Source organism: Aspergillus chevalieri, chromosome 4, assembly GCF_016861735.1.
Source record: "Aspergillus chevalieri M1 DNA, chromosome 4, nearly complete sequence".
NCBI lineage: Eukaryota > Fungi > Ascomycota > Eurotiomycetes > Eurotiales > Aspergillaceae > Aspergillus > Aspergillus chevalieri.
In genome coordinates, this window is record NC_057365.1 from 2,238,474 (window position 1) to 2,257,866 (window position 19,393).

General features: G+C 51.2%; 7 protein-coding genes across 7 annotated transcripts; 4 read left to right on the forward strand and 3 right to left on the reverse strand.

The window, feature by feature from the left end:
• Positions 1–32: 32 nt before the first annotated feature.
• On the forward strand, positions 33–632 carry ACHE_40810S (uncharacterized protein; the record flags this gene model as incomplete). Its single annotated transcript, XM_043279050.1, has 5 exons — positions 33–92; positions 176–191; positions 291–353; positions 424–436; positions 533–632. The coding sequence occupies 5 exons, from the start codon at positions 33–35 to the stop codon at positions 630–632; spliced, it is 252 nt and encodes an 83-aa protein (XP_043136768.1).
• A 231-nt stretch (positions 633–863) lies between these two features.
• Positions 864–1,381, reverse strand: ACHE_40811A (RNA-binding protein; the record flags this gene model as incomplete). Its single annotated transcript, XM_043279051.1, has 2 exons — positions 864–1,004; positions 1,061–1,381. The coding sequence occupies 2 exons, from the start codon at positions 1,379–1,381 to the stop codon at positions 864–866; spliced, it is 462 nt and encodes a 153-aa protein (XP_043136769.1).
• Positions 1,382–1,802: 421 nt separating this feature from the next.
• sec31 (putative protein transport protein (SEC31)) lies at positions 1,803–5,932 on the forward strand (the record flags this gene model as incomplete). Its single annotated transcript, XM_043279052.1, has 6 exons — positions 1,803–2,011; positions 2,082–2,198; positions 2,265–2,685; positions 2,742–5,481; positions 5,536–5,834; positions 5,888–5,932. The coding sequence occupies 6 exons, from the start codon at positions 1,803–1,805 to the stop codon at positions 5,930–5,932; spliced, it is 3,831 nt and encodes a 1,276-aa protein (XP_043136770.1).
• Positions 5,933–6,647: 715 nt separating this feature from the next.
• Positions 6,648–7,910, reverse strand: ACHE_40813A (peroxisomal membrane protein PEX14; the record flags this gene model as incomplete). The annotated part of the gene is made up of 1 exon (XM_043279054.1): positions 6,648–7,910. One exon carries the CDS (start codon positions 7,908–7,910, stop codon positions 6,648–6,650), a length of 1,263 nt encoding a protein of 420 aa, XP_043136771.1.
• Positions 7,911–8,723: 813 nt separating this feature from the next.
• Positions 8,724–9,916, forward strand: ACHE_40814S (PAPA-1-like domain-containing protein; the record flags this gene model as incomplete). Its single annotated transcript, XM_043279055.1, has 3 exons — positions 8,724–9,444; positions 9,496–9,602; positions 9,656–9,916. 3 exons carry the CDS (start codon positions 8,724–8,726, stop codon positions 9,914–9,916), a joined length of 1,089 nt encoding a protein of 362 aa, XP_043136772.1.
• A 578-nt stretch (positions 9,917–10,494) lies between these two features.
• On the reverse strand, positions 10,495–10,832 carry ACHE_40815A (uncharacterized protein; the record flags this gene model as incomplete). Its single annotated transcript, XM_043279056.1, has 3 exons — positions 10,495–10,597; positions 10,659–10,719; positions 10,778–10,832. The coding sequence occupies 3 exons, from the start codon at positions 10,830–10,832 to the stop codon at positions 10,495–10,497; spliced, it is 219 nt and encodes a 72-aa protein (XP_043136773.1).
• A 321-nt stretch (positions 10,833–11,153) lies between these two features.
• ACHE_40816S (uncharacterized protein) lies at positions 11,154–18,068 on the forward strand (the record flags this gene model as incomplete). The annotated part of the gene is made up of 1 exon (XM_043279057.1): positions 11,154–18,068. One exon carries the CDS (start codon positions 11,154–11,156, stop codon positions 18,066–18,068), a length of 6,915 nt encoding a protein of 2,304 aa, XP_043136774.1.
• Positions 18,069–19,393: the final 1,325 nt, after the last annotated feature.

Consider the following 19,393-nt stretch of genomic DNA (forward strand, 5'->3'; position numbering starts at 1 on the left):
TCTAGTCTGCTCTTCTTTACCTCAAGCTCACCATGTACGCTACTCGTATCATGCGGCTGCAGGCCACCCGGCCTTACTTCTTCCCGGCTCCTGTGAGTGTTTCCCTCCGACCGTGCGATGAGATAATTCTGGCGTGGAGCTTGCGATCGGTTGCTGACAGTTAATTGTTCTACAGAAGGAGAACCACAGTGGTATGGAGGATCTTCCAGAGCTTCTCTTGTCAATCAGGACTTTTGAATGGACATCAAGGGACCTGGGTTGAGAAGTGATGTAACTAACGATGTTTCTAGCTCACACCATCTCTCAGCGCCTGCGCAACCTGAAGAAGATCCCCCCGGAGTTGATTCCTCTTGGTATGTCGCGTTACCAGTCTATTATGCTTTCGTGTTTTGTGATATTGGCCTAACTATTCTTTCAATTCAGGTGTTGTCCTTGCGTATGTTTCTCTATCCATGATCCTACATACACATTGAGCTTCTGCTTTCCCCCCCCCGCCATTCTCCCCCTTTAACCCCGCTGACGGATACTCCAGTGTCGCCCTTGGAGCTGCGGGTTACTCCCTGACCAACAAGCTCTTGACCGACAAGACCCTGCGTCTCTACCGCAACAGCCCCGAGCAGCGTGAGCACTAGAATGTATTGCATGATGACATTCCATTGTACCATTGGGGTTCTGTATTATGCCTAGGGAAGATTGATGTTGCAGGAGAAATAGCAAGGGCAAAAAACAAAAAAAAAAAATGCTCGAATTCAGGGCGCGTGTATATAGTACGGATCGTGAATGGAGGGATCTGTCGGAAGCAATATCCTACCAGATCACCGGTCGTCGGGATCTTTTTCCTTCCTTCTTGGTAGGCTTGGTGTTCATTCTGGTTTCGGACCTGCAACGTCCAGCTGCTCCAGTCCTTGCATAGGGTCCTGGGGTCGCTCATTTGATTCATCCTGAGCTTGTTCTGCCGCAAGCTTGTCTTCTTCACTGACGGCGTACTTGGCTAAATAACCCTCCTGTAGATTTAATCAGTACGCCGTAATCTGAATACCAAAGTAGTTGTGAAACATACCTGTTCCCAAATCGCTGTCTTACTACCGAGACCCTCATTGCTATCCTTCTGTGGCTTGGCTGCAGCAACCTTTATTGTGCGTCCGAAGAGCTCACTGCCATCCATGTTGTCGATTGCTTCTGTCGCATCCTGGGGAAGGTCGAACTCCACATATCCAAATCCCCGGTGCAGATCTGTCGAAGATGGAGCATCTGGCTTGGGGAGAGTAATATCCACGACTTCACCGAATGGTACGAATGCCTCTGCCAGTGTTTGTGTTGTTACTGCTTGATCGAGACCTCCGACATAGACGGTGCTTTTGAGGCGGGCCGCTTCACTCATTTTCGTCTTTTCAGGGAGTTAATAAGAAAAGGCAATTCTTGTGTGTGTAAACAATCCGCCTTCGACTCAAATCTCAATTGCAGCAGAGGATTAAAGGTGCTCGAATAGTTTCTAGTACTCCCAGTTGCCGCTGTCTAGACTTTCCGCCGCTGATATCACGTGCTGACCTCGAGCACCCAAGTGGGTTTAGGGCGGTTCGTTCCCCCGGTCCCTCCAGGAGGACACTTGGTTGCTCGACTTTACCAGATCGCTTCATCTCCATACTTTAGGACAAGCGAGAAGAAGGGAACCAGTGCCTTTCTTCGACTGGACACAACTGACTGTTTAGCTTTGTTCTATGATCTATTTGTTTACGCCTACGTGTTAATATTTACTCCCGCTTCGGTCCTCTCCTGATCCGACTACTACTATACTCAGCAGCATGGTACGTCTGAGGGACATTCCCCGGACGGCCACCTTTGCTTGGTCTCCCGGCGCAGCCTCGCCATTGGTTGCTACCGGTACTCGGGCAGGCGCAGTGAACGCTGATTTCTCGAACGAAACATGTCTGGAGCTGTGGGATCTCGGGTTGGGTCGGCAGGATGCCGGTGAGGAACTGCAGCCGGTGGGCAAGATTGCCACAGAGTCGGGGTATGCTTGATCTCGTGACACCTTGCGAATGGAAAGGAACAGAAAATATACTAATCGACTATGCGTTCAGTTTCAACGATATCGCCTGGACCGAATCCGAAGATAACTCGCGGGGTGTGATTGCTGGTGCTCTGGAGAATGGCTCGTTGGATCTGTGGGACGCTGATAAGCTGCTCAGTGGTGCAAGGTTTGTTGGGTTGTTTTAATGCTGGGGCAATTATTCACTGAGCTGACGCATGGTATTCAATCCAAGTGACCCCATCATCTCGAGAACAACCAAGCACTCGGGGGCCATTAAGGCGCTCCAATTCAACCCCCGACACCCCAACCTCCTCGCAACCGGTGGCGCAAACGGAGAACTCTACATTTCCGATCTCAATAACATGGAAAGCTCGTTCCGACTGGGAAGCACCGCTGCCCGTGCCGATGATATCGAATGCTTGGATTGGAACAAGAAGGTCGCACATATTCTGGTTACTGGTAGCAGTGCGGGTTTTGTGACCGTGTGGGATGTCAAGACAAAGAGGGAGACCTTGACCTTGAACAATGTGGGACGGAAGGCTGTCAGCTCTGTGGCTTGGGACCCTGAAAAGCCCACGAGACTCGTTACTGCTACACTGGATGATCCGTTGATTCATGTGTGGGATCTCCGGAATTCCCATGCTCCAGAGAGGGTAAGCTTCAACTCCTTCACAAACGCGCAGAACAGCTTCTGACATGTTTCCCGTAGAGTCTTGGAGGCCATGAAGTCGGCGTGCTGTCGCTTTCGTGGTGTAATCAGGACCGCGACCTGCTTCTCTCCTCCGGCAAGGATAACCGCACCCTCTGTTGGAACCCGCAAACTAGCGAAGCCTACGGAGAATTCCCCGTGGTCACCAACTGGACCTTCCAGACTCGTTGGAACCCTCACAACCCCAATTTCTTCGCTACCGCTTCGTTCGACGGAAAACTCTCGGTCCAGACCATCCAGAACACCCGCACAGACACCGCGCAAGCCATTGCTGATCAGAACCAGGCTCTTGACGGGGAAGACTTCTTCGCGAAGGCACAGACTCAGCCGCAAGTTTCCAACTTCTCGCTTCCAAAGGCTCCCAAATGGCTTGAGAGACCATGCGGCGCCTCTTTCGGCTTTGGTGGCCGTGTGGTTTCCATTGGACTGGCTAAGAAGGGCGAGCGTGGATCGAAAATTAAGATCACTCCATTCGAAGTCGACGAATCCGTTGGAAAGGCTACCGAGACCTTCGAGACCGCTCTCAAGGAGGGTGATCTCCGCAGCATTTGCGAAACTAGGGCTACGAATGCGGTCAGTGAGGAGGACAAGTCTGACTGGAAGGTCATTGAGGCTTTGATCTCCGAAAACCCCAAGAAGGGCATTATCGAATATCTTGGTTTCCAGGACCAATCCGCCGATGATGCTGCCGACAGTCTGGCTAAGCTCGGTTTGGACAAGGAGGAAGAAACTAACGGCGAAGAGAAGAAAGAGCAGGAGAAAGAACCAGAGAAGGCAAAGCAATCCCGCGGGCCGGGAGCGAAGAAGCACAAGCGCCTGCAGTCGATGTTTAATGATACAACGCCGGAAGCCGATGCCTTCCTATCAGACATCGCTGCGTCCAAGGAGGCCAAGATTAACAACCCCTTCCAGATATTCAACGGCTCCGAATCTGACGCGGAGAAGGGGATCACCAGGGCTCTTCTTTTGGGAGACTTTGAGAGGGCTCTTGACGTGGCTCTCAAGGAGGACCGTATGTCTGACGCTTTCATGATTGCCATCTGTGGCGGTCCTAAGTGTGTTGAGAAAGCCCAAGAGCACTACTTTTCAAAGCAAACCGACGGCCCGAACTACATTCGCTTGCTTGCCTCGATCGTTGGGAAGAACCTCTGGGATGTTGTGCACAACGCTGACTTGTCCAACTGGAAGGAGGTCATGGCTGCCCTTTGCACCTTCGCTGACGAGAAAGAATTTGCCGACCTCTGCGAGGCTCTCGGTGACCGCTTAGAAGACCAAGTTCGCGCGTCGGATGACAAGGCTGCTCGCAAGGATGCTTCCCTCTGTTTCTTGGTCGGCTCTAAGTTGGAGAAGGTGGTTGGGATCTGGACGGAAGAGCTTCGCGAGAACGAGCAGAAAGGTCTTGAAACCGCAACTGACAGTTCTTCCTTCTCCGTCCACGTTCGTGCTCTCCAAGGTTTGATCGAGAAGGTGACTATCTTCCGCCAGGTCACTAAGTTCCAGGACACGGAGCGAACTAAGGAGGCAGACTGGAAGCTCAGCAACTTGTACGACAAGTACATTGAATACGCGGATGTCGTTGCTACACATGGACGCCTTCAAATTGCGCAGCAATATCTTGACCTTGTGCCGGTGAAGCACCCCGAGGCTGAGATTGCCCGCAACCGCATCCAGTTGGCGATGAGACAGGCCGCTCCTAAGCGGGGCACGGCAACCACTGCTCCTGCCACCAGGGCTTCGGTTACTAGACCCCTTCCTCCTCAGCCTGCTGCGTACCAACCTCAGACGAGCTTCACCCCGGTTGCTCCTCAAAACCCTTATGCCCCTCAAACTACGACAGCCACCCCCTTTGCTCCGACTGCGCCTGCAAACCCTTACGCTCCGCAGGCTCCGGCTGTGAACCCATATGCCCCAACTGCGGCGGTGACACCTCAGCCTTCCACGAACCCGTACGCTCCCGCTGGTAGCTATGCTCCCGCTGGATATCAACCTACCGCGCCGCCAGCCTTTGGTGCTCAACCTCTCGGTGCCTCCGTTCCTCCTCCCCCTCGTGCGTCGTCTAGCCAGTCGCCTGCGAACGTCTCCACCTACACCACTGCCACGAACCTTCCCGCATGGAACGACCTGCCCGAGGATTTCATGAAGTCGTCGCGCCGTGCAACCCCTGCAAGTGGTGGTCGCGCTATCGGTTCGCCCTTCCCGAATCAGTCGCCAACTCTCACCCAGGGTCCTCCACCAGTTGGACCTCCGACCGCTCAGCGGCCGCCTTCGGTGCCTCCTCCGCCCAAGGGCCCTGCTCCTCCGCCGCGCATGACGTCGCCGCCCTCGGCCGTTCCACCACCTTCAATGGTGCCTGGCCCTACACCCCCTGCAAACCCCTACGCTTCCTTGCCTCAGTCTCCCCAGCTTGGAAACCCTATGGGTGCACCGGGGCCAATCCCTCGCGGGGCTTCGCCTTACAATCCTCCGCCGTCTATGCCGCCGCCAACGAACAGGTACGCTCCTAGCCCGGCGGCCCAGAGCCCACAGCTTCAAAGTCGGGTTCCAGTTCCTCCTCCGGCACAAGCCGTGCCTTCTCCATACGCCCCTCAGCAGCCTCCAGTAGCAAGCAGCCCGTTTGCACCCGCCGCATCTCCAGCTGTTCCACCACCACCAATGCAGCAGGCTCCTCCTCAAGGCCCTGGCTCGCGCCCCAGCACCGCATCGTCGCAGAAGCGGGCCACCCCGGCTCCTCCCAAGTACCGTAAGTTGCACACAGTATACTCTGCATTATGACCCAGCTAATCTTACTACACAGCACCGGGTGACCGCTCTCACATCCCCGCTGACGCCATGCCCATCTACGAGATCCTCTCCGCAGACATGCAGCGCGTCAAGGGCCGCGCCCCATCTACCTTCAAAGCCCAGGTCGACGACGCTGAGCGCCGGTTGAACATCCTCTTCGACCACCTCAACAACGAAGATCTACTCAAGCCGAACACTATCTCGGACATGACGCAGCTTGCGCAGGCTATCCAGGCGCGCGACTACGAGACTGCCCGGACGATCCACGTTGACATTATGGCCAACAGGACGGAGGAGTGTGGTAACTGGATGGTAAGTCCGGACTTTTCTAGATTATCAGATTTGTGATGCTGATATTGGAATAGGTTGGTGTCAAGCGTCTCATTGGCATGAGCAAAGCTACTCCTTGAAGGTTTGACGCTGTTGGACGGTATAGACATGACGATGTGTTATTGTAGAAAAGAAGGATTGGTTGAGTGACGATGATCCGGAGTGTGATATAAACGTTGTATGCCTTTCTACTTGTTTTAATTCATTCTTATGGTTTGTTATTCGTGTCTCTAGTTTATGAAGTTAGACATTCTTTTCCCGAGCATTGAGCCCTATACAAGAAATTTTCAGCTTCCCTTTTCATCTGCGCGCATTTGTGCCCGGTTTTTTGGTTTGATCACATTGAGCACGGAGGGGAAACCACAGCTCGCGCTAAAATACTACCTGATCATTCCTTGTACTATGTATCTTTTCCATCCATCTATCAACCATCCAACAGCGCCATGTGTCTAGCCCAACTACCCACCGAAACTCTGGGCCATCTCTTCCTACCCTCCCCGCCAGAAAAACGTCTACGCCTTGATTAAAAAATAACCGTTACGTATACAAAGAACATTTTTGGCGTAGTTCAAGGCAAAGTGGTACCTGAGCTAGGATTTTGGGAAATGTGTATGAGGTCTCCTCGGAAGAATATATATGGAGGCAGAGACGAGAATTGGAAGTAGAGATCAAGGTTATAGAAGGGCAAATAGATGTAATGACAGAATCACTAAATTAGGGATGTATATATAGACATGATAAGACAACTTGCATACATATCGACAACTACATATGTACTGAAAGATCCCCGTGCAACTACCGACTGGTAGAGATACCACCAACTCTTCCCCGGCTAGTAGGGAAATTCTTCGCACTCAACAAAGCACCCTTGACACCTCGAATCTCTGATCTGAAACCGGAAATCGCGTCTTCCTCGCTCTTGGCAACTCCCATCGCTGAACCATTCGTTGAGTCGCTGGTCGAGCTCCACGAGCCGTATCCCGTGCTATAAGTCGGGCTACTGTAGATTAAGCTGTCTAGGTAGTAGTGCATGTCTCTGAGACTGCTGCGCAGGTTATCGTCTTGGGTGGTCGACTCCTCCTCTGTGCTGGCGACCTCGCGCAATTGGGAGTTGATGTTCTCGAGACGGCTAATGTGGTTCGTTACCGTTGTATTGGGACTAGGTTTCTCCTCTGTTGGCTTGTCTTCCGAAGCGGGAGGTGTGATATCTTGAGGGGTTGTTTGCGTGCCAATATCCCGGTGGAAGAGTTCAGCCGGGTCAGAAGTTATCGAGTCCAAATCATCGTCGCGATCAAAGTCTTCTGATCCCCTGCCTGCACGGGTCGCGAGCTCGGGAGGCACGACAGAGACGTTCTGCTCGAGTTTCTCGTTTAACTTGCGCAGGTTCTGTTTTGTGTTCTGGGCGAAGTCGTGGCGCGCGCTCGTTAGGTTTGCAATCATCGGCTTCACGAGATATTCGCTGGCACCGTACATGCTAGCCCCTAGACCCAGAGCGCCATAAAGAGTGTAGATGATGCTGTTGATAGACACAAGCGGTGGTGGTTTGGGTTGCTTAGTGAGGAATTCGGGATAGGTGATTATTGGCGGCACATCGCGTGGTGAGCTTTGGGTGGTTGATGACGATGATGACGATGGTGCTGGGGACGGGGGCGATGATGTGGAGGGAGTTAAGACTTGAGATTCCTGCAATACAGACGATACGGATGCATTCTCTGTGTTTGATGGCTTCTCGTTATCTGAGTTGTCCGTAGATGTAGACGCAGTGGTGTCGTTGTTGCTGCTGGCTTCGACATTTCGCAAAACCCCAAGAAGGCTCTCAATCTCGTCTCCCTGCAGTCCCTTCGACTCTAGAAAAGCTATTTTGCGTCCCGTAGCCTCGTTCTTGATCGAGTCATCCTCTAGAAACTTGGCTGCTTGCTCCAGGAGAGCTGATCGGGAGGCCATATCGTTATGATCGGAGGTCTGCGATGGCGTCTCCGAGACGGAGGGAGTGGACTCTGTATTGTTTGCTTGCTGCCATGCCGGAATGGATGGCTTCTTGGTCTCGTCGTCAGCCATAATACCTGCTGGAGAAACGTTCTGCGATGTTTTTTTTGTAGATAGAGGGAGAGATGAAGAGACGGAGACGGTGAGGCCGGCATATGAGATGCGACCTCGGCTGTAATAATGATAGTACTGTATTGTCACGTAGGACACACCGCCCGGCAGAAACGAGCACGGCGCCAGGGCCAAATCGCCGACGAGCACCAGGGAAGCCCTTTTAGAGAAACACGCCGGAATCGAATCAAAAGCGCCGTGTGGGAGTGCCAATCGCCTCCCGGATCCTTTCTGCTTACCGAGTCGCAGCAATTCAATTTCTGACTGGTGGTGTGGTCTCTTTTGCCGCGTCGCATTCACTGATCCCAAGTAAGCCACCACCATCCTTGTTCATCAGCCCCAAAGAAACAGTATGCGCAATCGCATTGGCAGTGTCTCGTTTAATTCGGCGTCAAATCCCGCTTCTGTGTTTTCCGATTGCCCTGCCATGAGCTGTGACAAGATGGGGGTGGACGGTCTGTGTGTATCCGGAGTGCATGTGCTTTGAATGTTTGCTGGTTGGATGGGATCAGGTTACTATTATACGGCAATGAGGTTGTCATTCACTTCTTGCCTTGTAGCCGTTGCGCTCACCTGCTTTGCTCTTGCCGTTTGACTCTTCATTTCACTCCTCCATTGTCGCCTGAGCCTGTTCTCCATCATTCCTGCCGTTTTTCTACAACCGAATGCAACGGCTATAGAAAATAAAAAGAACATCCAGCGCCTCTCTTCCCGAACCATCTTCTTTTCTATCCATCCATCATCAGCTTCATTTCTCATTTTTGACCTGCCGTCATGTCCCCACATCGTTTTCTGCGCCTTCACACTTTGCGGGCAACCACCCAGGAACCGGATTCTAACATGGAAACCAGGTCGATTAGACTTACTCGCTCCTCCGCGAACTCCTCTTCCTCTGTGACGATCTTCCGAGCCCCAGTTTCTCCAGGACGACTAGGAAAGTCTCTCCGTTTGATCTTCAAGATGCCCTCGAGCAAGCTCCGCGAAGCAACAAACGCATCAAAACGCAATATCTTCGCGGAAGACCCCATCGTGACCGGACCGCGCACGAGCCGTCCGAGAAAGAAGCTGGTGGAGATTAATACTAGCGATGAAGAAGACTTGAGCGACCAAGAAGAGGACGAGGTTGATGACGACGACGCAGCCGGTGATGAGGATGAGGATGCCGACGCTGATGGTGATTTGGACATGGACGATGCACCGCCTCAACCGCCATCTAGGCGACATGCAAAGGCGGCTGCAACTTCTACGCCATCTCGAAAACAAGTCAAGAGTGTTGAGGCCAAGGAGTTGGAGCTGGAGAACGATGAAGACGACGATGAAGAACTGTCTGAGTTGGATTCGGATGCAGAAGGCGAGCCTGATGACGATGGAAATGCAGAGTTGGATGAGGAAGATGAGGAGGGCCTTGACAGTGATGACGCCGGTGCAGACATCAGCAAAATGACAAAACGGCAAAGAGGGAATTTGGGTAACGACTTTCTGCAATTGCCCATGGGTGAGTACCATCTGCGCTTCTTAATAGGGCTTTGAAACTAACAATGAGTAGAACCCCAGATAAAGAAGCATCTGACGGCCGAAGAGCGCGCCATGCGTCGTGCAGAGATGGCACGACGGCGAAAGAACCTCAGCGAGAAGCGCAACGAGGAAGAAAAGGTATGTCGCATAGCCATATTATATTAGTCTAACACACTCTGACATGGCGTTAGATGGACACGATCAACAGACTGTTGAGAAAACAACCTCCCAAGAAGCGAGGCCGCGGCGCCGCTGAAGGGGCAGAGGCTACTCCCGGCGAACAAGAGGCGCAAGAGCCCGAGAAACGGAAAGCGGATCCCATCATGGTAAGATGGGTTAGCAATCGACAGGGTAGCCAGTTGAGTGTCCCTGAGGAATGGCTTGGTACTCCTGCAGGGCGTCTACTTGGAGCAAATACAACGGGGTCTAAGAAACTTGTTGAGGAAGTCTGATGGTATGCATATTATGAAATGGGGCGGCAATGGAGCCCGGCGTATTTGGGATATGATTTATTGGTTAATGTACGGGAATGCACTACGGTTTTTATCTTCATTTCTCTTTGCAGGCTAGGGAAGTAGCCTCCGCGACACATCACTGTTAATAGTATGAGAGGCGTTATGAAATGTGCTTGGATACCAGAATGAAATCAACCAGCATTCATTGTCAGCCAGTCATGCAGGATGTCTACGCTTCGGATTGAAAACTACAAAGAACAGTTTTTCCACTGCAAACCAATTCTCTGTTCTCCCATCCAAAGCTCAGGTGATATGATTGACTGATATCGTACCCTGACAGGACCATCCTGTCCTGTTCGCCTTTCTTCCAGACCGGTCACGACTCATGATAGATCGGCGCGAGTCGACTTTTGTCGTCCAGCAGCATGGTCTCGCAGAATCGTCTTTGATTCCCTTTATACACAGATCGATCCTTTTGTTCCCCTCAATTCCTGCAAGAACCGATACCCAAAGCTATCCTTGGCCCGTTATCATTCCATGGCGGATTGCTGATAGCCGAGTCATCTGGAGAGTATCTATTTCCCGGAAGTATTGGAATCGTCCACGAGGCCAGATGTTGTAGAAGCCGGTGCTTCTTTCTTTGTTGATTCCTGCTGGTGCTGTCTGGGTTTCAGGTCGCTTTAACAGTGATCAATACTCATATGCGCAAAACAGAGGACATGTGACTGGGACGACATACTCTTTCGAGAAGTTCTTGTCATGCTGTAGGTCTTTCAATGCGGGCTGGAAGGTGTAGTATCCTGTGGCATAATTGTCAATTAATGATGGGCACTGCCACCGTCGTCACCGAATATATACCTGTGAAAACGCCCATCCCAATGGCCAGCACTGCCGGAATAAAATTTCGAGTCATATCAAAGGATATAAAGTAATATGATGGCGTGAGTGTAAAGCAACGTTCAATGCTGGTGGTGGGTGAAGTCACCGGCCCGAAGTAGTTTAATCGCCAAATTCCGCCGTCGTCGCGTCTCCCACATTTCCGACGCGTCTTCCGCAGAGCAACTTTTCGACATCACACCCTGAGTCCTGTTGCACCCTTCGACTATCATAATCATCGACCTTACCTCGCGACCAGTCAAGTTTTCGAAACGCCAGCGAGAAAATCTACTGCTCGAAAGCCTCGAACGAAGTAATGACCGCCTAAGGAGATGGGCCATCAGCGCCAAGCATACAAATGGAATCATGGCGGGAACGAGGATATGTGCCGGACTCGGACGAGGAGGATGGACTGGACAGTCAGGAGAAGTTGAGTGGGGAGAAGAAGGAGGATGAAATGGTGGATGGGTCGCAGAATTTGGGGCTGCGGGATGTCGCTGTTGCCGTTGCTGTGACTGCTCCTGCTACGGCCGGGAAGGGGAGTGAACAAGAGCTACGAGGTGAAGATGGGGATGATGAGGAATCGCAGGATGAGCTTTTGGATGACGGTGATGATGTGGATGTGTCTCGAAAAAGTAGTGACGGACTGGCTGAGAACCAAGGGGATGAGGACGAGGACGAAAACGAGCGTCACGAACCAACTTCGTCGGCAGAAACCCCCAAGGATGACACTACGGATGATGAGACGGATTCGCAGGCTACACTCATTGCAACAAGGAAGGACCAGAATGCCCGTCGATCTCCCAGCTTGCCAGCCCGAGACGTTAATCGACCTTCGACTCCGCAAGCCAAGCAACCGGCCGATGACCAATGGAGTGTTCCCAGTTCACCGGATGAACTGCAGACGGAAGTTCTTACTACCCGGAAATCGAAACCCGTTTCTCTTCCCCCTAAGCCTGGACCTACACCTGCACTTACCGAACACGCACAACAGACCATCGAAAATGATGGTGTTGACAATTCACCCCTGTCCTCTGCGCCTTCGTCTCTTTATTCACTACATTTGGACGGCGGGAATGCCCAGGATAAACCGGAGAACCAGCATGAGGACAACATGGAGGAAATTCGGCCGGAAAACAATCTGGAAGATCTACTCCCTCACCTTGATATTCCGGATTATGTACTACAGGAACTATCCCAGCCGGGACGAAGGTCACTAAGACAACGCAATCCCATTCAGTTACACCCGTACCTTCTCGAAGACGCCAAATACCAACGTCTGATGAGGGCGGGAGGCATCAAGCCGGTGCGCATTGCTCAGATTCAACAAGCTTTGTATGAACAGGCTGCTGCAAGTGAAGAAAGCTACGGTCAGGATTTCGCCAATGCCGAACCGCCATCAAGCAGTCCTGTTGGTGATTTTGAATTCCCATCTTCTCGTGCAGAGCCTCGGATTCCCGAAAGGCGACCACGTCAGAGTACTCCGGAGCATGGCCGTCAGCGTGGGCCCTGGTCACCAGGCCATTCGGCCAGAGCTCCTCATTCAGTGAAGCGGCGAAAGGTATCACATCCGAACCGGGGCCATCATGGCCAAAAGGAACAGTCGCCGCATGCTAGTCTCGTTATCGATAGTGGTGTCACTAACCGAGGTGACTCAGTCTTTGATATCCCATTTAGCCCACCAGGATCAGGAAGTATTTCCTCAGCGCACACCGCACAGGCCCAGTCTGGCTTCCGATTCCCCCGAGGTTTCACGCCGCCCGCGTTGAACACACCGGTCACTGAACCGAGGATTAATACTAGAGATGTTGGCGATGATAGTGCTATGGACTGGTCTGGTGCCCCCAGTGATGCCCAGTCAGTCAGTGCAGGGTCAGCCTCTTCTTATAGTCAATCTAATTCTGATATGGATGATGACCCAGAAGACCAGGAACGCGCTGTCAAAGCTTTACAGCGTAAGATTAAAGGTGTTCTTCCAGCGTCATGGCTCCGACTTGATCAAGAAAAACAAAAGGATAAAATAAGTTCGACTCAAAGGAATCGTGATAGGGCTGCTTCTCACAGGCCAGAGAATGCAAAAGGCGTTGCGAAGAAGATCGAGAAAAAGACTGACTCGGGAGCAACACCAAATGCGAGAGCGCAAATAATATCTTTGAGTCATCTTGCTGACGATGATAACGATGAAAGCGACGGTGGTGATGATGGGCCTTTGACTGAGGAGAATCAGCAATTGACCCTGGCGGACGTGGTCGGTTTCGAAGATCCATCCTTTGACCAAGATCTGGGAGATGACATCCCAGAGGACAATCGCATTGACAACATGTTTCCGCCAGTCCCGCGAGACCCTTCAGCTTCTGGGAGCAGAAAGCAAGGCGCGAAACGACAAAGGACCGAGAAGGGCACTATGCGCACCGGGAACGAGAAAAAACGACCTCGTCTAAAAAGGCAAGCCAGACTGACCGATCCAGCTCTTGAGGGGCGGGGAATGAAGCAATCTTCCTCCAGGGCTCCCAGAGTTCCCAGATTAGGTATTCTAGATGCTCCAGACGTGGCTGAACGGCCTAGACAGGAACAGCCAGCTTTTCTCCGAGTTGCAGCGCGGCAGGCGCGCTCACGCCAAGATAGAGGGAGGCGAAGCCCAACTAAGAAGTTCTTCGATTTGGGTTCGCGAAATGACACGGAAGATGCTAATATGTCATTGCGTAACTGGCGAAGAGGGAAGCTCCGGCAGACTCGCTTAGGGCCACTGAGCAGACCTCGAGAAAGGCAGCCTTTGATGAATCTTTCTACTAATGGACAAGATATGCGACATAACCCCGAAGGCCGCACTGCTCGAGACGCCGGACCAAGTAGTGTCCACATAGCAGGGGAGGCCGTCCAGTCTGAGGAGAATAATACTGCACCAGAGCGCGTTCTGGAATTGAATGTCCCTGCGCCTATGGCACCAACGTCGAAAAGAGACATCATGTTAAGGAGGCCTCGACTAGCGGAAGTGCAAGGAAACAAATGGATCGTCCGTCGGAATCTTGCCATCACTTCTTTGAAGCGAAATACCCCAAGGCCGGCGGGATTGGAAGTAGAAAATACGGGCAGCAACATGTCACCTTCAGTATTTCAACGATCATTGTCTGTGCTGAATCAAGATTATTGGCGTAGACGCGCACATCAAATGCAGAGGCCGAATCTAACGCTAGATCGGTTCCTTTCTGACAGTGTTGCGTCTGCTACACCTCGTGCCGTTCAGAAAGCAGCAGTTCCAGCTGAATGCTCATCCAGGTTCAATGGTACTTCATTGAACGCCCAACCTCAACCAAGACGCCGTCAGCTCAAGAAGCGTCCTCCACAGAGACTCAATCTCGACACGATTGAGCGCCAAGAACCGCCAACAATCTCGTCGCCTAACCCTGTGCTTTCTGTGATAGATGTCGATGCCGATGGCCCACAGCCGAATCCCAGAACATCTGGCAAGCTATCTGGATTCCAGCGCACGTACACGATTGATTTCGACGTCGCCCCTCTATATCCTGGGACCTTCTTCCATGAGTCTACATTCGTGGGAAGTGGCGAGTTTGCCCGTTCTCTTGAGCTGAGCTCGCGCGATATGGATGAGGATGCTGGTCTTTGCCATATAACAATTGGGGGTCGGGATTTCCGCTGGGGTGCTTGGAATGACACCGTATCCTCGGAACTAGGGGTTGCCTTTGCGAGGCTTGTTGAAGGAGTCGAAACGCACAATCCAGCCAGCCCGGACCCAGGCTCGGAGAGCTCCTCAAATCAGCATCCCTACGGAATATACAGGTCGATCATCAAATACACTACAGAAATCTTGTCATTCATCGATCCAATTGACAGGTCAGAGTTTGTAACAAGAGCTCATGATCTTGTCTCCGGTCTCAACGATCATCTGGCAGCCTTGACCTCAACGACCAATCGAAATAACAATCACCTAACGAAAATTGCTTTGTACAATGTGGTGTTCGCGAACCAGATTTTTCAAATCGCTCGGGATAGCTTGGCCAATGATACTGTTGCAAGCAAGGTCATGGACCTTGTCAAATCGGCTTCGAAACAGGCCGTCACATTTTTGTCGAGGTCGTTAGGCATTGCAGATATCCGCAAGTGCCTTGATGAGCAAAGACATCGTGAAAATCGTGAAGTCGGTATCCGTGATGATCATCCAGCTGTCGAAGCGTACGTTGTTGCCCGGCATGTATTGGGGAGTTCTGATTTGTTCAAGAAATGTTTTGAAAGTTTTGCCGCAGAGCTCTACTTGCTACCGGATTATATTGATTTGAGTACCTCGAAAGATATCGGATCGCTTGAAAAGGGATGGCGTAGCCTCTTCACGACGCTGCCTATCAACGAAATAGACAAGTCTGGAATCGCTCGAATCGGGTCCCGGTTCAGACAAGAGTATGACAACTGGCCAATTGTCAAGCAGCTGCTGCGTCCTGTTTTGGATGAATACGATCACACGTTCATGGCGCAACCCATCTCCTATAACAGTTACGGTCGGGTCCTGTTCCAGCGGTGCTTCCATCTCATCAATTCCTGGGGATGGCGGGATTGCAAGCCGATACTGGACATTCTTTACGACTTCTTCGCGAAGAACACGCTTTACAACTTGAAGCATGAAGAGAGTTTCGGATCTCCCGCTTTCCTGGAAGAACTGGATCGCAACCCTCCGCTGGAGGTCAGATCAGGAGAGCCGTGCTTCCATGTTCTGTTGAAGATCATAGCTAGCGGACTGCGCTTTTTGTCCAAGACCTACGACAAGAAGAAGGTACGAAATTTTGCCTGGCGTCTGCTACCAAACCATGGTAGAGTCTATCCCAAGGAGATGCCCATTCGACATGAAGATCTAGATGCTCTACGAAATCACCACGATCTTCTGTGTACTCTGTATTACGCCGTTCCTGACGGATGCCGTCCTCGACTCGAGGCGATCAAGAATCTCGTGCATCCTGCTAGCTCACACCGTGAGACGTGTGATATCAGCATACGATCGTGGATCAGACTTGTTCGGTTTAAGCTATCGATGGATGAGGATGTTTCGGGGCTGGAACCATTCGCCGATTGGCACAGTTATTTCGTTACTGAGCTCTTGAAACAGCACTCCCTGGCCCGAAAAGAAATCGAGGCGCAAGGCAACGCGGACAGTCGGTTCTCCAAACAACTGATCGAGAGCACGATAACGCAAAATCAACGGCAAATTGAATCGTTACTGAAGGTTGCCATTGGCGGGTTGCAAAGCGCTGTCCATTTAGCATCAACTCTGGAGCATGCGCGACAGATTGTATCAAAGATGCCTATCAAGGCAATACTGGGGCTATTCAATTCTAGGGTTGCACGTGTGAACACTGTTGTTTCCGAAGCTCTCCAAGTGATCGTAACATACATCCAGAAATGCGATTCTCCTGTCCCAGCTCCGGTTTCAGCTCCAGCTCCAGCTCTAGTATCTGCAGAAGACGACAGTCAGGAGTACGGGGACTGGTCTGCTATTGAAGCCGCCGCGTATGGGGACGATGGGGACGAGTTGATCCCGATAAATGAAGCAGTCGAGCATGTGGAAAAGGTCTTCTACCCGGCTGTATCGCGTTTAGTATCAAATTGCTTCGGTGAAGACCATTCTCCAGAGGACAAAATCCTCCTCGATGTCATGGACTGCTGGACTTCCGTTGCTCAAGTGCTTGTGAACCATAAACTGCGGCATTGGGACAATTTCCTTGGTCCTTATGATGGCGATTCTTGGGCATCACTTCGGTCTACGGTGCAGACTAGGAAGTTCATGCCTCAGTTTCTGGCGAGTTGTATTAGGAAAGATGCCAGTCTCCTTGTTCAATGCAAACCCCTGGTTTTGGGCATGTGGATGTCAACGTTGGTGGAGAGGACGTCGATGTTGAAGTTCCAGCATCGTTTGACAGAAGCTTTGTTGAACGAGCTCTATATGGATCCATTGCTTGAGAATCTGCCGTTCTCCAGAGATCGAGTCGATGGCTATTCCATTACACTGGAAGACTTCAGCCAACGGAGATTGTCACTCATCTCGAGCCTACTGGCCAATATGCGGGAGCACCTTCAGAACCTGGAAGACATCAAAAGCCCGATTTTTTTGACCACGAAGCAGGAATATAGGGAACTTATCCAGAAACTGATGTCTTCGATGAAGGCCAACTATCAGGAACTGGGGAATAGCGGACAATCAGTCCAAGGAGCTTATGTGGACTTTGTCCACCGCGTTGTCGGATTCCTGCAGCAGCATTCGAGAGACATAAGCCCCATCGACCCATTCTTCACCGATCCTACCTCGTTCCCTCTTCCTTCGACAGATCCATCATATATTGTGGCAAGATTGAAGAGCTACGAGCCAAAATTGTCTGCTGAGAAGGTGGCAAGGACGTTGATCATCTTCGTGCAAGGGGTTTCTGAACGCGCGGCTATCGATGGTCAGCAGGTGTATCTTGTTGACCAACTGCACGCATCGATGGCAGATACCTATGAATCTGGAACCCCGATTCGACCAACGCTGCGGGGAATCCTGCTTCAATGCGTATTTCCGGCCTATCTCGAGAATGCGTTTAGCAATGCGGCGGCTTGGATTCTGAGTCTTCCGATTTTGCAAACAATCTCACGCACGCTGAAGGACTTGCTATTTAACATGGACACGACGGATCTGAATTGCGTCTCATCAGTGCTCAATATCATTTGCTCCGTCTTGCAGTCGTCATACCATTCTCTGCGTCTCATAATAGATAATCCCAACATGCTTAAGGAACCGCCAGTCCTGATCACAGCAACATCCTTCATCGAGGTAATCACCGTCACCTTGCCTATGATCGATTATATAAACCGGGTCACCGGCACAGGGGACATAGCCATCTCACAGGCTCGTGCTTTACGTGCCTTCGCCCTCTTCGCTGTCCTGCACCTTCGTGGCCTCTCGTTTGATGATGTCATGGAAGACTTCACCCAGTCATCCAACGCATTCACGGAACTGACACACACGGGTACGGCTACAGTCCCCCACTTCTACCAAGAAACCCGCCACTCCGCCTCCCGCGAGCTACAAGCGTACATCAACGAGAGCTGGTCCCGACATCAAGGAAAATACTTCTTCACGCGGCGGGGCGCGCACCAGCCGCAGGAGGTTGGAGTCGATCCTTCAATCATGGTGAAGCTGGGGAATGTGCCGGAGATGGTGTTTGAGAATGCTGTTGGAGGACTACTGAGGGCGTTCAAAGGTCTTGATGTTTTTGATGATAGATATGATTAGATTCTCGGGTTTGGGTTGTTTTGATGTTGTTCTATGTAATAACTTTTGATACCAATCATGAGATTTTGCACAAGTATAGGTAGGGTATGGCTGTTGTATTATTCTTCATTCATTCTGTATGGTTACCTCTTCCTGCGTTTGCAAAGCGGCGTTTCGATTCTTTCTTCCATCATCCACAGAATCCTACGCTATGACAGTCCTAACAACTCATTGGAAACCCCTTTAACCCAAGCATATCCAATACACACCAGCGTGGCAAAGAATTACACTGCTTGACAGTGGATGAAATGGTGAAATGATTGGCTTAGGGATACATTTTCCTGTAATGTCCCGTTGGGTAGCCGCATGCATACGTTCTAGCAATCTTTGCTCAGCGGTCTTCAGCTGCGGCCGATCGTGATGATCGAAGATATATTCATCCTCGAGCCGTTGCCTTTTCTGTCCTGACGCGCCTGAAGGGGTAGACAGCCTACGTCGGCAGGATAGGCGATGCTCCCTGGAACCTCGAATGGTCTTCTTGGTCGAATGAGATACGGGGCGTTCTATGATCGTGTCGGTAGGAGTGAGGAGTGCTAAGATACACTGTTCAGCTCGCTCCCTCCACCCCAATATTACAGTCTTGGGCTTTGGTCGGGTCTAACCCTGGCAGTTCATGATAGCTTTATGTGGATCGCCTATAGGGAAGGCGATACCAAGGGCAGGATCAACCTGATCAAACGAAAGAATAGTACTCGTTGGAGTTATGATACCAATACCTATGTGCTGCAATATCCGAATCTCTGTGCATTATGATGGCAAATCTTTCCTGTCATATTCGGACATGAGTGCTTAGCGGCGGATTCCTTGGCGTGCAGCTTCCGATTATCACCGATCCTTTTGTGTTGCTTATTAGAGTTATTCTTCATGTTACGTATGGATTTAATTGTATGCGTACTATGGCTTGAAAAGCAAGCATTAGATTCAGGCTGAAGATACTCAGTGAGTTTTAGAGGCTGGATCTTAAGTATTCAAGGTATCCATATGCTCAAGGAAACATGAGACAAGAGAATCACCGAACCCTAACAACAGACACCAAGTCTAAACATAGCTTTGCTTCAGAATCCCTCAGTTTCTACACGTTAGCAAGCAATAAGCAACAACAAATTAAACATATCATGCTTACCTGAGCCCTGAGCACGGCATGAACCTCGCAAGAAAGGAAAGCGATTGGTCCTCTTGTCACCAAAAGCCACAACCACCATTTTCCGGAATCTCCTGCGCAGGCGCAACTAGCGACTTGCTCTTTATATATCTCACAATGGGTCGCACGAAGCTAGGGCTCTACC